The sequence below is a fragment of the Boleophthalmus pectinirostris genome, unplaced genomic scaffold (assembly GCF_026225935.1).
Source record: "Boleophthalmus pectinirostris isolate CB_2022bp ecotype Guang Dong unplaced genomic scaffold, ASM2622593v1 HiC_scaffold_7, whole genome shotgun sequence".
NCBI classification, from domain to species: domain Eukaryota; kingdom Metazoa; phylum Chordata; class Actinopteri; order Gobiiformes; family Gobiidae; genus Boleophthalmus; species Boleophthalmus pectinirostris.
This window is the reverse complement of record NW_026571473.1, coordinates 42,607,200-42,623,373: the sequence shown is the minus strand read 5'-3', so window position 1 is coordinate 42,623,373 and position 16,174 is coordinate 42,607,200. Positions and strand designations below refer to the sequence as shown.

General features: G+C 37.9%; 2 protein-coding genes across 2 annotated transcripts in view; one reads left to right on the top strand and one right to left on the bottom strand.

Moving 5' to 3' along the window:
• The window catches only part of LOC129412093 (interferon-induced very large GTPase 1-like), a 218,737-nt gene that overhangs the window by 86,760 nt on the left and 115,803 nt on the right, over window positions 1–16,174 (bottom strand).
• Window positions 8,885–12,786, top strand: LOC129412098 (calcium homeostasis modulator protein 6-like). Its single transcript, XM_055165103.1, has 3 exons — window positions 8,885–9,489; window positions 9,980–10,266; window positions 11,342–12,786. Exons 1-3 carry the CDS (start codon window positions 8,941–8,943, stop codon window positions 11,469–11,471), a joined length of 966 nt encoding a protein of 321 aa, XP_055021078.1. The 5' UTR covers window positions 8,885–8,940; the 3' UTR covers window positions 11,472–12,786.

Genomic DNA, 16,174 nt, shown 5'->3' with positions numbered 1-16,174 from the left:
TACAGCGCAAAAGTTATTTTGGTGAGAGTAACTTAAAGTAATGCAATAGTAAAGTAAGCCTTACATTTAAATGCAGTAATATTGTAATGTAACGAATTACTTTGAAATGACAATAACAAGTAATAAATAATGCATTACAGTTTCAAAGTAACTTGCCAACAGTGTTCATTTGGTACCAACATATGTGTTTTATGAAGCTCCTTCAATTTTTAAATAGAAGGAGCTTCATAATAGATAGTCATGATAGTAAGGGACCAGCTGGTAATTTTTTTCAAAATTTTTAAAAAACATGATGCGTGAGATTTTCTGGAAATTTGATGAAATGGCGTGGAATGACCCAATTTATTACAAATCAAAATCATACAAATTCATAAGACGATTAACACCCCAGTCTTTAAATAATTTTAAGGAGGACTTAAACAAACTTAGCTGGAATGATGTGTACAATCAGACTGATCCCAATGATGCCTATGAAACCTTCTTGTGTAAATATATCAAACTATATGAAAAAAAACTGCCATTGCAAAAAGTTAATGAAAATCAAAACTGTGTTCGAAAGCCTTGGATAACGAAAGGACTAGAAAATGCATGCAAGAAAAAAAATGTACTATATAAAAGATTTATCCAACTCAGAACAAAGAACTCTGAAATTAAATATAAAAGTATAAAAATAAATTGATAAGCATCCTGAGAAGTTGTAAAAGAACTACTTTCACAAATTACTTCAAGAGCAAAGGGAAATATATAAAGGAACATGGAAAGTGATAAACAGTATTATGGAAATAAGAGACAAAAAACATGATATCCAAACCACTTTACACATAATAATACCAGACTTGAAACTATAAAAGAGATTGTAGATGGGGTCAATCAGTATTTTGTTAATGTGGGTAATAACTTGGCAAAATCTATAGAAATGCACAGGAACTCTCTTCCATGTAACACAGTCTGTAGAAATCCAAACTCCTTCTATATGAATCCTACAAATGAAAATGAGATAGTTAAAATAGTAAAACAATTCAAACCAAAAACATCCAAAGATGCAGCTGGCCTAGACATGAACCTAATCAAGAAACAATAGAGCTCATAGCAGATCCACTGACACATATATGTAATCAGTCATTTAAAATGGGCAAATTTCCAGATAAAATGAAAATAGCAAGAGTGTTTCCAGTATACAAAAATGGGGGAAAAAATATATTTTCAAACTATAGACCAATTTCAATACTCTCTCAATTCTCAAAAATAATAGAAAAAATATTTGTTCATCGATTAGATAAATTCATAGAAAAATATGAGCTCCTAAGTGACCATCAATATGGATTCAGGAAAAATCGTTCCACCTCAATGGCTGTTATGGAATTGGTAGAAAATTTATCTACAGCAATTGATTCAAAGAAATACAGTGTGGGTATCTTTATTGACCTTAAGAAGGCTTTTGATACCCTCGATCATAATATATTATTGCAAAAATTAGAAAGATATGGACTGCGAGGACCTGTGCATGCCTGGCTACAAAGCTGTCTACAAAACCGATACCAGTATGTTGAAATAAATAATGAAAAATCTGTATTGTTGAAAGTAAATTGTGGAATTCCACAGGGCTCGACGCTTGGGCCAAAACTATTTATTATGTATATAAATGATTTATGTTTGGCATCAAAAATGTTCAATTATGTGCTCTTCGCAGATGATACCACCTCTACTGCTCAGGTGAAGACCAAAGGCAGCTTTTTCAAATGGTGGAGAGGGAGCTGCAGAAAATTAAAGTTTGGTTTGATATTAATAAATTATCGCTAAAACATAGAAAAAACTAAATTTATGGTATTTGCAAAGCGAAAGTACAAAATCATGTACAAATTATGCTCAATAATACACCACTAGAAAGAGTCTTTCAAATTAAATTTTTAGGAATAACCATAGATCATAATTTAAACTGGAAATCACACGTAAATACAATTAGGAACAAACTATCCAAAGTGATCGCAATTATATATATAAATATAGATATACCCTAGATAAAAACAGTCTTTTTATTATATATAACTCGCTGGTAATGCCCTACATAACCTACGGTATTGAGATTTGGGGCAATACATATAAGACGAATACAAAGCCAATCTTTACCCTACAAAAAAAGGCAATAAGAGCAATCACATTATCAACTTATAACGAACCAACCAATGCATTATTTATAAACCTTCAAACGCTGAAATTTTACAATTTAGTCGACCTTTACACTCTTAAAATCATGTTCAAAGTAAACAACAATCTCCTGTCGAAATCGTTACAGAACATGTTCAAAATCCGAAAGAGCCAATATGAGCTCAGAGGCACGACCGTGTTTATTAAAAAGAAAATTAGAACAAACATTATGAAATTTTGTATATCTGTTAAAGGGGTGGAGCTCTGGAACAACTGTACAGAAAACCAAAATTGTGCACCACTTTCTTTCACTTCATAAAGAAGTTTAAATGTTTAACTCTGGACAGATACATGAAATATGAGACTTAGTTTGTGCTGTAGAACTTTGTTGTTCTGTTACTGGTTAGCTTTGTTTCTTCCTGCTGTATTTATGAAGATGAACTGATCAAGATGAAGCTCTGACAAAGGAATAAAGGATAGGCATAATAAGCTTAAGCTTCAGCCTGCACCTTTTCGGTCTGTATATGTTAAATATGAATTAATGTCAAAATATACCTGTGACCGAAATAAATAAACTGAAATGAAAAATTGTGATTTGATTTATGTTTTAATAATAAGTTTCTGCTCAAAGTTCATATTTTAAACAGTTCCAGACAAAAATACTGAAATATGAAGTGACAAACTACTACAAGAATCACATTTCAGAACATTTTTTTGTATTTTTAAATAGTGGAGGGTCTGCCAGTTGTCTCCAGGGAGTTTTTTCTGTTCTTGTTTTTGCCAACTCAAGCAGGTGGTGCAACCCGATTAAGTTACAAGTCTGATCTGTGAAGAGGCGGGCCTGCTCACAGCAAGAAAACATGTTTTAAGGAAAGTATTTTTAGCAACAAAAATACACAAGATGCTTAATATTTCACTGTTTCGTGGCAAGCAAGTAGTTAGTGGACACTACATCTGAACAGTGACATTTTTTTTTTTTTTTTTTTAAACAATGTTTTTATTTAGTTTTATACATTATAAAGCACAACCACACAATCATGAACATAAAAGCAAAAAAAAAAAAAACAATTACAGATCAACCTAACAGTTAGAAAATTAAGTTATAGCCATCCATACATTTTTTTCCCCCCCAACCCAAATATCAGTAAATAAAAACATATATACACATATACACACCGCAAAAATGTGAGATGTATACATATATACATACATTAAAAAATATAATAGAAATAAATAAAAACAAAAGGTTTACAGAATAATATCAATCACCTTCAGCACCCTCCGTCAAATTAAGATTCCCTACAAAACTTTTAAGAGGACCCCACAACTCGTCAAACAATTTCAACTTTCCTTTCCTAATGCATGTGATCTTTTCCCAGTGCACCAACCTGGGCCTACAAGGTTTTTTTTCCAAAACATTGCAATTGTTCTTTTTGCTTGTAGAAAACACATATTAATCATAATCTGTTCATTTTAGTAAACTTATGCTTTTTGGGATATATACCTAAAATAAACATAACAGGATTTGTTGGAATATTCTTTGAAATAATCATCTCCACCGCTTCTCTAACCTCCTCCCAAAAGAGTCCTATTTCAGGGCATTCCCACATGCAGTGGAAAAGAGTTCCTTTAGCAACAGCGCACTTACTACAAATATCTGGTATGTTACGGTTATAACGGTTCAGTTTGACTGGGGTTACATATGTTCTCATAAGCCACTTATATTGCAGAAGCCTAAATCGAGTATTAATTAACTGTTTGTGAGCTTTGCTACATGCTGATTCCCAATCCTCTTTTGACAAATTTGATTTGAGATCCTCATTCCATGCCCTGAGTTTAGAGTCAGAGTTTTCACTTGAATTAGACAGTAAGAAGTCATACAGCTCTGATATGGCGCCCTTACTCTGACTATTTTTAGAGATGATTGTTTCCAATGAAGTTTTTTTTCGGTCTAGTTAATTGATTACATTGATTGGTTCTAATAAAACTCCTTAGTTGAAGGAATTTAAAAAAGTATTTTCTATCAATTTTGAACTTGCATATCATATCCTCAAAAGACATTAATGATTCTGAATTTGGCATAAATAAATCCTGTACTGACTTTAATCCCTTTGATGCCCAATCTTGAAAGACCATATCTGCCCTCCCAGGGATGAAGCACTGGTTTCCCCAAATTGGGGTGTACAAAGACAAGTTACTAGTCTCCTTAACATAATTGCGCACCATAAACCAGATTTTTATCATATGTTTAACAATTGGATTTGTAGTTTTTTTTATCAGGTTGGAAATCTTATCTGAGTAAAGATAATATGGTAATGGTAGATCTAGACCACCTGATTCCATTTCTTTCCACTGGGGGGCATTATTAGTTTCAAAATAAAATTTGATTGATCTTAATTGTGTAGCCCAATAATACCAAATTATATTTGGACACTTTAAACCTCCCTGGTTATATGGCAAATGCATTAAGGACAACCGAATTCGAGCTTTATCATTTTTCCAAATAAATGCAATAAATTGTTTTTTTATCTTTGCAAAAAAATCATTGGGCGGGGGCAATGGCACATTCTGAAACAAATACAACATTTTGGGGAGCATATTCATTTTAATAACATTAATTCTTCCAATTAAGGACAAAGGTAATAATATCCACCTATCAACAGACTCTGTTATATCATTCATCAAAGATTCATAGTTAACCCTGACCACAGAATTCAATTTGCGTCTGATTTCTATGCCTAAATATGTAAAGTGATCCACCACTCTAAAGGAACGAGTCTGTGGGTCAGGATTACTAGCTTCCTTTTCATCAAGTAATAGAATTGAGGACTTGGTATTATTAATAGTGTATCCAGAAATCTTACCAAAGTTCCCTATCAAATTTAAGAGAACCGGAATTGTTCTACTCATGTTTGAAATGAAAAGGATAACATCATCTGCATACAGTGCAATTTTGTGTTCAACATGGCAAATCTTTATCCCAGCTATATCTGCACATTTTCTTATGGCAATTGCTAAAGGTTCTATTGCCAAAGTAAACAGGAGAGGTGACAATGGACAACCCTGTCTACATCCTCTCTTTATAGCAATCGGCTGTGAGATATTTTTATTTGTCACCACCTCTGCGGTAGAATTTAAGTAGAGCAATCGTATCCATTTTAGAAAATTATTTCCATATCCAAATCGTTGTAAAACATTGAAAAGATAGGGCCACTCAACCCTGTCAAAAGCCTTTTCGGCATCTAAAGACAAGAGGGCCTTATCTGTAGTATTATCTAAACCATGAATAATGTTGAGAACCCTCCTAACATTATGAAACCCCTGTCGCCCTAAAATAAACCCATTTTGGTCCCTGTGTATTACAAAAGGTAATGTTTCTTGGAGTCGTTTTGCCAGGATTTTACATAAAATTTTTAAATCAGCATTCAAAAGGCTTATTGGTCTTAAATTTTCACAGCAGTTGCTTGGCCTGCCAGGTTTGGGTAATAATGTTACTATGGCTGCCGTAAGTGACTTTGGTAGATATCCACACTGAAATGCTTCTAAGAACATGTCCAAAAGAGGTTTAAGAAATTTGGATTTGAATTTTTTATAGAGGTCTATTGGAAGTCCATCGGGACCTGGTGTTTTACCTGCCTTCATATTATCAATAGCCCTATCAATTTCCTTCTCATCTAAACCAGCTTCAAGCCTTTCTGTTAAGTCGTTTGGAATTTGAGGGATTTCCAGTGTATCTAAAAAAGTATTTTGATTATCACAGTCTTTTCCAGAGTCATATAATTTTTCATAATAGTCTCTGAATTCTTTGTTTATTTCTGCAGGATTGGTTATTGTAACACCATTACTTTTTATAATCGAAGTTATTGCTTTTCTTGTTTCTAATTGTTTAATTTGCCATGCCAACAGTGATCCAGTTTTCTCCCCCTGTTCATAAAAGGTCTGATTGAGTCTGATGATATCGGAAGCTGCTCTATCGGCTGAAAGTTTGTTATACTCTGCTTTTAGTGTCAGCAAGTCTCTTTCAGCATTAGCATTGTTGTTATTGATTACCTGGTTCTGGAGAGTTTTTATTTTAGCCTCAAGGAGCAATCTCTTTTTATGAAAATCTCTAGATTTAGATGAGGTATAGCTAATTATATGTCCTCTCAATACAGCCTTAAATGCCTCCCATTTTATTGCCGCACTTGTTTCAGTTGTGTTATCCTTAAAATAGTCATCTATTACCTTCCCGATATATTCAAGAAAATTGTTATCTAATAGCCATTTTTGATTTAAACTCCATCTAGGTGGATCATTGATTAACGCATCCTCTGTGTAAATAATGCCACATGGTCCGTGATCTGACAACAGTATACTATCATAAAAGCAATCTTCAATTTTTGATATTAATAAAGATGAAATTAAAAAATAATCGATGCGAGAAAAGGTTTGGTATGTAGCAGAATAACATGAGTAGGCAATGCCATTGGGTTTTAAATGCCTCCAGATATCAATTAAATTTAGTTCGCTTATAAAATGTTTAATAGTTGTCCTGCTTTTATTGTGGGTATTGTCAACACCAGTAGATCGGTCCTTAGTTGGATCTAGAGTGCAATTCCAGTCCCCTGCAATTATATAAAGGCCTGGGAGGGTGGAAAGAGTAAGAAAGAAATCTGTAAAAAAATTTGATCGTCCACATTTGGACCATATACATTCACCAGATTTAAACTGGTTTTAAGTAGTGAGCCCTGAACAATTAAATATCTTCCTAATTTATCTTCAATTACATTTGACACTTGAAAAGGAACTGAGTTATGAATAAGGGTCATAACTCCCCTTGCCTGCGAATTAAAAGATGCTGCATAAACAGTGCCCTTCCATCTCCTACTAATTTTGACATGGTCCTCTTTAATAGTGTGGGTCTCTTGTAAAAATATTATTTTTGCACCAGAATCTTTTAACTTGTTCATCACTTGTTTAATTTTTTTTATTTTCTGCAAACCTCTGCAATTCCAGGATATGAAATTAAGTTTCACTTTTTGGGACATTTCAAAGCAAAAAACAAAATTCTGATGGCTGTTTGTCTAAAATGGTTGACCACTGAACTAAACACACACTGAACACTCTGAACTTTAGAAACAAAAAAAAAAAAAAAAAAACAATCCCATCCCCACATTAAGTGGTTATTCCCTTTATTTATGTAGCTTCCTCTAACCTTTAGGGATAGATCCAAAATCTAGATCAATCCCCTTAACTGTTCTGGCACAGTTGGTGGAAAAAGAAAGAAAAGAGAAAAAAAAAAAAAATCGCTAACTTCAAAAGCTCCCCTGCTTTTTTTTTTTAATTATTATTATTTATTTGGTTTTTTTTTTTGTTTTTTTATTATTAATAATGGATTAGATTATTGTGCACTAATATAAAAATGCCAAACAAAATTCCAGCAGGGACAATAAACATGATGTGCACAGCTTTAACTTTTTAACTTTAAAGACAGAATAGGATGTTAATGAAATAACAGACACTGCGCATTGCAATGCCTCCTAACCTTACTGATCAGAATTCTCCCCTTCAACGCTGTGTATGAACTCCTGCACTTGTGATACGTTGTCAAATGTGAGCGTTCGTTCTCTGTATGTTACCAGCAGTTTGGCAGGCGGTCTGAATCCATGCCTCAGTCCCAGTCGTCGCAGTTGTTGACGCATCGAATCATACTGCCTCCTCTGTTTGTGCACCTCCGTTGCCAAATCGTTGTAGAGCCGCACGCTGATATTCTTGTAGAGGATGTCCCCCTTCGTTCTTGCGGCATTCATCACGGCGACTTTCTGTTTATAGTTCAGGAACTTCATGATTAGAGGTCTTGGTGGATCTCCTGTACTTCTCTTTGGCCCAATGCGGTGCGCTCTCTCCAGTATCAAGGGCGATCGCAGCGGTGTCATATCCAGCGCATCTGGTATCCAGCTCTCAAGAAACGAGCATGAGTCCGGGCCCTCCGCTCCCTCTGGCAGTCCCACGAGTCGTACGTTATTCAACCGCGATCTGGTTTCCATGTCAATTAACTTATCCTCCAGGACCCGGTTCCTCTTTTCCAACTTTTCCACCCTGCCCTTGAGAGCGCCACACTCATCCTCAACCGCAGAGACGCGCACCTCCGCTTCTCCGATCCTATTGGTGCAGTCACTTAGTTGTTTTTTCGTTTCCTCTGATGCCTTTAGAATGCCATTCAGTTTACCGTTAAACTCTTACTTTAAATCCCACACCGCCTTCAGGATTTCGTCCCTAACGAGTTTGAGTTCACTGTCAGCTGCCGCTGGAGCGTTGCTGTGGGTTTCGGGTGCAGCGCTAGCCTCATTGCTAGCGTTAGCTTCATCTTCTACCGGGCTAGTTGCTTCTTTGCTAGGTTTTAGCTCTACAGATTTCCCGAAGTCAGATAGCTTCGACTGTGTTACAGTTTTCCCCTTTTCTCTGGTCATCTTAGCGTTCGTTGGCATTCTCTCCTTATCAAAGATAACTATCTGTGCACACTTGTATTAAAATGCAATTTGCAACAGGATTTTGCTCAGAAAATATCAGAGCAGGGGCGCACACGTCTGTCTAGTTTGCGGCCATAACCGGAAGTCCCCAACAGTGACATTTTGAAGTGTACTTGAGTTTTTGTTTAGGCAACACTGTGGTTCCCCTGGCTGACGAAGCCAAAAGTGTTTGTGCCCACATTTTAGGGAAGGGGAGGCGAGGGTTTCAACTCAAAAGAGGAAGACACAGCCACAGCTTAAGCCACTACAGAACCGACTGTAGCTTTTGTCTCACATCTGCAGCAAAATGGACAAGATTAAAACCATCCTCAACACCGCCAAGGAGCAGACCAGCCTCGGCTTGGGCCTGATCTCGTTACTCACTGCAGGGAGTGAACAGATTTTCTCAAAAGTGGTTTTCCAATGCCCCTGCGACCAACTCAACTTCTTGTATGGCGTTGTGTTTTTGCTTGTTCCTGCTTTGGCGTTGATCACTCTTGGTTTTATTTTGTCCAAGAAAACATGGAAATTGGTGACGGGTTTGTGTCGAAGAGAGGAGAAAGTGTGTGGCAGCTGCAGTAGAGTGAAGTCTCTTGCAAATGTGATCTTTCAGATTTCGACGTTTGTTTTCCTGGCTCCGAGCACCTGGATTGCAGTGGCTCTTCTGAATGGGGTTTACATCCAGTGCGCCATGACAGGGACCAACATGACAATGTTTAACGATCATTTGTGCAAAAGGACTGAGATGGAGGCAGACTGTTTAAAGGAGCTACACACATTCCCTTGTGGAATAGATGGAAAAGTGCCTAAAGACGAGAGAGACGAGGTGCTCCTCAAGCTCAGAGCAGAGTCACAGGTTTGTGGTGATGATTTTGTTTTGTCCAGGCTTGAGAAAACTGCTTTTGGTTCTTTGTGACAAGTCCATGAAGTGTGAGTGTAATGTTTATCCAACTAATTACTTTTTGTTGGTCCAAAACAGTATTTAGTGTCTAGTGTTGGTGGTGGTGGATTCGCAGCCTTGCTTCTGGCAGTCTGCCCCAGGGCAGCTGTGGCAGTGTATAGTAGACAATAATGAAGTGAGGAACTTGGAGTAAAACAAGTAATGTGTTTTACGCTCACTGCTCCTGTCCGACTCCTCTTTGTCTCCTCAGCACTGGCTGTAGGACGAGTCACATGAAAAGAATGACATACTAAATATCTTAACCTCCTGTCTGCTCCTCTGTCTCTGCACCTGTCTGCTCCTCTGTCTCTGCACCTGTCTGCTCCTCTGTCTCTGCACCTGTCTGCTCCTCTGTCTCTGCACCTGTCTGCTCCTCTGTCTCTGCACCTGTCCTCTCTCTCCTCAGATTGCGGGTTGGCTGCTGATTGCGACCATGATCCTTTTCTACTTGGCCTTCAGCTGTGTGGCTCGGTGCTGTTCTCCGGTCAGTTACCTTGAGCTGAAGTTCTGGAAGCTCTACGCCCAGAAGGAGGACACTGCCTTCAACTTGTACTCAGTCGAACACGCCGAGAAACTGGCCAAATGCAGCGTCACAAGCTTCTTCACCAACACCGAACCAGACTCTGTTCAGACGCCCTCAAATGAGGACTGGCAGGAGATCTCCTCCGTCTACGTCCCCTGTGACACAAAAGGGTAAGTTAAAATACAGATATGTCGCCATTTTCTGATGTTCAATGTTATAATGTTGTTTCCTCATCAAAAATATAGGAGTTGTGTTTGACATGTGTGAATGAATATTTAGGCTGATCCTTCTCTCAAAGAGAAAACGCTCTCACACTTTAAACTCCAAACACCTTCACTACAATCATTTGGATAATTTAAGACGTGAAATTGAAAATCTCTACTGAACAAAAAGTAGAAGGCAGTGGTGGGTCATCGGGGCCTGCAAGGTCCGTTGGCGTAAAAAAAAAAAAAATCTGAATCACAGACTGATGTTAATTATATTATTATTAAATAATTCCAAATGGTCTGTCTTCTTCCTTTCGTAACTTTTCCGATGCTTGCGCTGCTTCCAGACATGGATTTTCATATTAAAACATTTGACCAATCACATTTCTGACATCATCTGTTGCCAGGCAGAGTCAAAGTCAAAGAAGTCTGTCTGAGGCCTTCACAATCTGTTCTGCAGGCCCTTGAAAAAAAAAAAAATGTCCATGAAACTGTTGGTTTTGTCTCAGCCTTGACGGTGCTTGGACTCTCTCTTGTCTCAGTCTTGAGGTCTGACACTCGACGAGTGATAAAATGGAGATAGATTTATAAAAACATTGATATATATGTATGTGCCAAAGTAACTGTAATACAAAATACACATAAATGTGTCATTTGGTCTCGATGGGCTGTGGTCTCAGTCTTGGCTCAGTATCGAGCTTTAAAAGTCTCATTCTTGTTTCGGTCTCAACCCTCAGAGGTCTTGGTCTTGTCCTGGTCTTGGGACCCTGTGGTCTCGGACAGGTCTTGGTCTCGATTATTGCGCTCTTGACTACAACACTAGCATTTTGTACCTGCCCGAGGACAGCAGATGGAAAGTAAAATCTGGGGCAGAGCAGCTTTTCTCTCTGAGTTTAATGTTTTCTTAGGTTGGCTAATTACAGATGGCAGTTTTAAAGTCATAACAAATGAAGACATTTTATTTAAAGTGATAAAAAAAACAAATATAGATGCCGAGGTTGTGAACAATCATTATTAACATGCTGTTCTCGTCCTGCAGAAGGCAGTATTACAGCGCACTGCACGGTTTCATGAGGCCTAAGAGCGGAAGAGTCTACGTCCCCCCGATCACAGAGGGAGATATGTCACCATGTCCGCAGTCAAGAGATGATGAGGAGGAGAAACTCTGAATGGAAACTGTCATATACCAATGTTTTTTTGTTTGTTTTTATCATAGTCCAGTTTTAGTTCGGGTTTAATTCTGGTTCTGTCCATGGTCCCTCACGGTATTTTTTATTTTTTTGGTTTGTTCACAATCAAAGTTTGTACAGCACATTTTATAAATAAGACAGTCCGGCACATAACAAAAATTAAAAAATAAAAAGACAAAAAATAAATAAATAAATACTACAGTTGATTTGGTGTTGAGTTCGACTCTCAGGTTGTTTTTAGTGTGAACATGTTTCGTTTCTCATCCAAGCAGCTTCACGACTTCACGATGGACTTTAGACTGATTTAGACTTTCATAAAAAAGTGTATTTTAAAGGTGGACTATGCAACTTTTCTGCTTGGGGAGGCATCTCCATAGAGACCATTCACTGCACTATAGATCAATTATTTCTCACTTTGTACAAAGATCAGACTTCAGACCAAAATAAACCAAGACCAAACCAAGTCTAAACCCAGAACTAATCCAGGATTGACCCAGGACTGAACCAGGACTGACCCAGGACTGTATCAGGGTCAGTTATTGAACATTTGTCCAAACCTGATTGTGTCTTACCCTGTAGTTCTGAGAATCTCGTCACTTCTGCACTTGTCTTATTCATGATTAACATGTGAGTGAATATTGTCACATTTTCTTTGTGTTTTGGTGATTTTTAAGAAGCAGCTTTTCTGTACTTTACCTCTGCTGCTTTTTACCTGGTTTTAGATAAATCTGCTGGGACAGGGGACACAGGGCTCAAAACTGGGGCTGTAAATAGGAATGTCTGATCACAATAACAATATTTTCTCTTCACTTTACAGTTTTTCAAGATTTAATTTAAAGGGACCATGTTACTGTATTTTCTGATCTAATGTCGTTTCCTCGTCACAAACAGACCTGGAGTTGTGTTTTATTTCATTCACAAATGTTTGTGGCCATATCGACTTGTCAAAACCTGATCCTGTCAGATCTCAGAAGCTCAGCAGGTCCGGGTCTGGTCTGGACTTGGATGGAGACACTGGGAAAATCAGGAGCCACAGGGAGGCGCCAGTCACAAAAACTGTCACTGTGTCCTTAGGCAAGACACTTCACCCACATTGCCTAGTGTGAAAGTGGTGTGTGTGTGAGTGATGGTGGTGGTCGGAGTCAGTCTGCCCCAGGGCAGCTGTGGCTACAATAGTAGTTTACATCACCTGGTCTGAAGAGAAAGAAAGAATAATGAATCTGTAAAGCATCTTTGTGACATTTGTCTGTGAAAAGCTCTTTATAAATAAAGACTTACTTCTTTAACACACAAACCCTGCAGATTTAGGCTGAGTTCTTCTCTCAAACTGAAAACACTCTATTTCACTTTGTGATGTCATGTGGTAATACAGGAAGTGCTCCACTGTGTTTTAAAACTCCACACACCTTCACTAGAATCATTTGGATCATTTCAGCTCTGGAATCAGAGGCAGCGCTGACATTAGGTAACAGTAGTCGGCCGCTTAGGGCCCCCAAACCTGGAGGGGCCCCCAACCAATTCAGTGCCTCAGTGCCACTAATGGCCGAGGCCTCAGAGCAATTAGATTTTCTCTCAATGAGTGTGTTTACATGCACATCTGTATCCTGGTTATGATCGGGTTTTTTGAGTGTCCTGGTTTTGTCATGGTGCATGTGCACACAGTATCCCAGTTTCAGTCCTGAATAAGGCAGTATCCCACTTATGAGAAACCAGTTATAGTTCTAAAATTATTATTCAATAATTATTATATTTATAATAATTCGTTCTTATTTTTCGCGTCAGTTGACGGCAGCGACTTGAGCAAAATTTCGCAGAGTTTTTACTGAGCTGAAACTACGTCATATAATTTCCTCAAAAATAATACTGAATAATTTTAGAAATATACTCGTGCAAATGAAAATTGTCACAGCACAAACGAAATACAAATGTTTCGTATAATTTTCTGCCTGTTTGGAAGCTGTTTAACATTTTGAAAAGGCTGGATGACATCATCAGCCAAAAATAAAACTGCTAATATCTTAAGAACCATAACTGTACAAACAAAACTTTCTGCAGCACAAATGAAGCACAAACGATGGACATAGTTTTTGTGCAGGTGTGTGTTTGATGGGGGCAGCTTCACGCAGGTCTCAGTGTGTTCTGAGTTTCATTTGTTGTGTGGTTGTGGTTTTGCTGCTTCCTGCGTCTGTCGTTTTAAGAGCTGCTTTAAGAGGCTCTGGTGTTTTGTGCTTCACTTATTTCCACTGCACAGTCTCCACCCAGAGTTCAGCCTGTGCCTCTGCTGCTGCCACAGTGAGCTCAACACGACAGAAACAGAAATAAAAACTATGATTCTGCAAGTTTTTATAGTTTGCATTTGTGATTGTGTCATTTAAAAAGGAAGAAAAGAGGGAAGTGAATTAAAGAGGGTTGGACAGAGCAGAGGATGAAGACTATGAGGATGATGACTAAACCAGAACTGAACCAGGAAAACTAACCCAGGACTAAAGACTGATTCAGTCCTGGAATCCAGGACTGGAATCCAGGACTGAATCAGGACTAAAACAGGACTAAACCAGAACTGAACCAGGAAAACTAACTTTAAATCAAAACTAATCCAGGACCAAACCAGGACTAATCTTGGACTAGAACTTGGAAGCGCTTTTGCAGACAGGGCGTCTGCAAAGCACAATCGGGCATCAGATGCGGTTGTCCCCGTAGTGCGTGGAGTTCTCCGTCGGTCCTTTTGCCCGCAGTCACCTCACAGTCTACGCGAGTGCGTCTCCGGCGTTTCACTGCTGCTGATATCACGGTGATTTTAGCGAATTTGTATGAAGAAAAACGAAAAACCCACCACTTCAATCCAGGTTAAAAATGCATTGTAACGTGCGTTACTGACATTTGTACCGAGTAAAATATTAATTTTTTCCCCCTGTAACACCACATTACTGCGTTACAGCAAAAAGCAACACATTACAGTAATTTGTTACTTTTATGACGCGTTACTCCCAACACTGGTGACCAGACGTCCCTATTTATCCAGGACAGTCCCAGTTTTGAGCCCTGTGTCCCCTGCCCCGTCAGATTTATACAAAACCAGTGATTTGTCCCAGTTTTATATAAGAAATGTCTCAGATGTCCCTATTTTTGACCAATTTGATCTAAACCAGGACAAACAGGGCTAAACCAAGACTACCTCAACTCTAAACCAGGACTAAAACAGGACAATCACAATTTTTGACTAATCTGATCCCTGCCAACAGTAAATAGGAGCAAACATTGTAATTTCTTCAGTCAAAATACAGAAACCGTGTTTGCAAATGACCATAAAGCAAAAAAAATAAAAAATACAGTGACAGAAGCTCTTCTGATTATGGCTGACGTGAGAATGCACAATGTTACGTGCTCTTTTCACAGTTTTATTTATATCAACCATCCCAAGTGTTCCAGTTTAGAATTTTAAAAATCTGGTCACCCTACCGGTTTGGAGTTTTTGGTAATAATTAAATTGTAAAAAGGGGGGCATAATTAAGGAAAATTGTTTTGCACCTGGCCCATTCATAAATAACATGTGTGTCATTATAGTCACATTTACTTTCTGTTTTGGTTTTGTTTAAAGCAGCTTTTCTGTAGTTTACCTAAACAAATGACAATATAAGCCTCTCTTTACTGTTGGCAGGGATCACGTTGGTCAAAAACACCAGGGACATGACTTGTATAAAACTGGGACAAATCAATAGTTTTAGATAAATCCACTAGGACAGGGGACACAGGGCTCAAAACTGGGACATCTGATCACCCTAACTACATTTTCTTGAGGGCCAGATTTTTCCGAGGGCCGTTGGTGTCACAAAAAATCCCAAACACCAGATCTGTTTCAATAGTGATTTAACAAAACTGCTAGGCCTATTGGATTGTTTGAAAAATGAAATGCAAAAGGCAAACTTTGCCCTCGAGAATTGTCAATCCAGTAGGACTATTGAACCGGAATTAAACTAGATCTAGACATTACCAACTGGCTCTTAATCAGGAAGACCCCAGAATTAAACTAGGACTAAACCAGGCCCTAACCAGGACTAAACCAATAAACAAGAGAAGTCTAGTTAACATGATTTGAATTTAGAGCTGCTGAACTAAATGGAAAAATATCTCATTACATTTTTTCTGACAACCTACAAGCATTGCAATTGGGTCATTCCACGGCATTTCAACAAATGGCCCACGCACTTCATCTCAAAAACTCTGAAAAAATTACCAAATAGTCCCTGACTCCCATGTACCAACCCTGTGAAGTTTTAGTCATTTTCGATCAATACTTTTTAAGTTTCAGCTCATTTAGTGAGGGAGGTATGTGTCAAGTTACAGGCCCAAAATGCACGTCATTTTTTCTCGGCTGTTTTCACAGGTCGATATCTCTGTAAGTATCACACATAGAGGCCTGAAATTTTGTAGGCCTATTCTCCTCTACTCTGTGTTCAAAAAACATCTATCAAAAGTTTGGTATCTCAACTCATTGTCATTTTATATGAACTTAAAAATGAAAAAAAAAAAAAAAAACTTGTTCATTTCTGTAGTGTACCATTTTTAGCCCCTTTTTAAACCTACTTGTGGGTGTTGGAGAACCGTGAATTTTTTTGAGAATCAAGATTTGTACTAGAACTGTTAAAAAAAAAAAACACCAAATGTTGAAAATTTGAAATAGT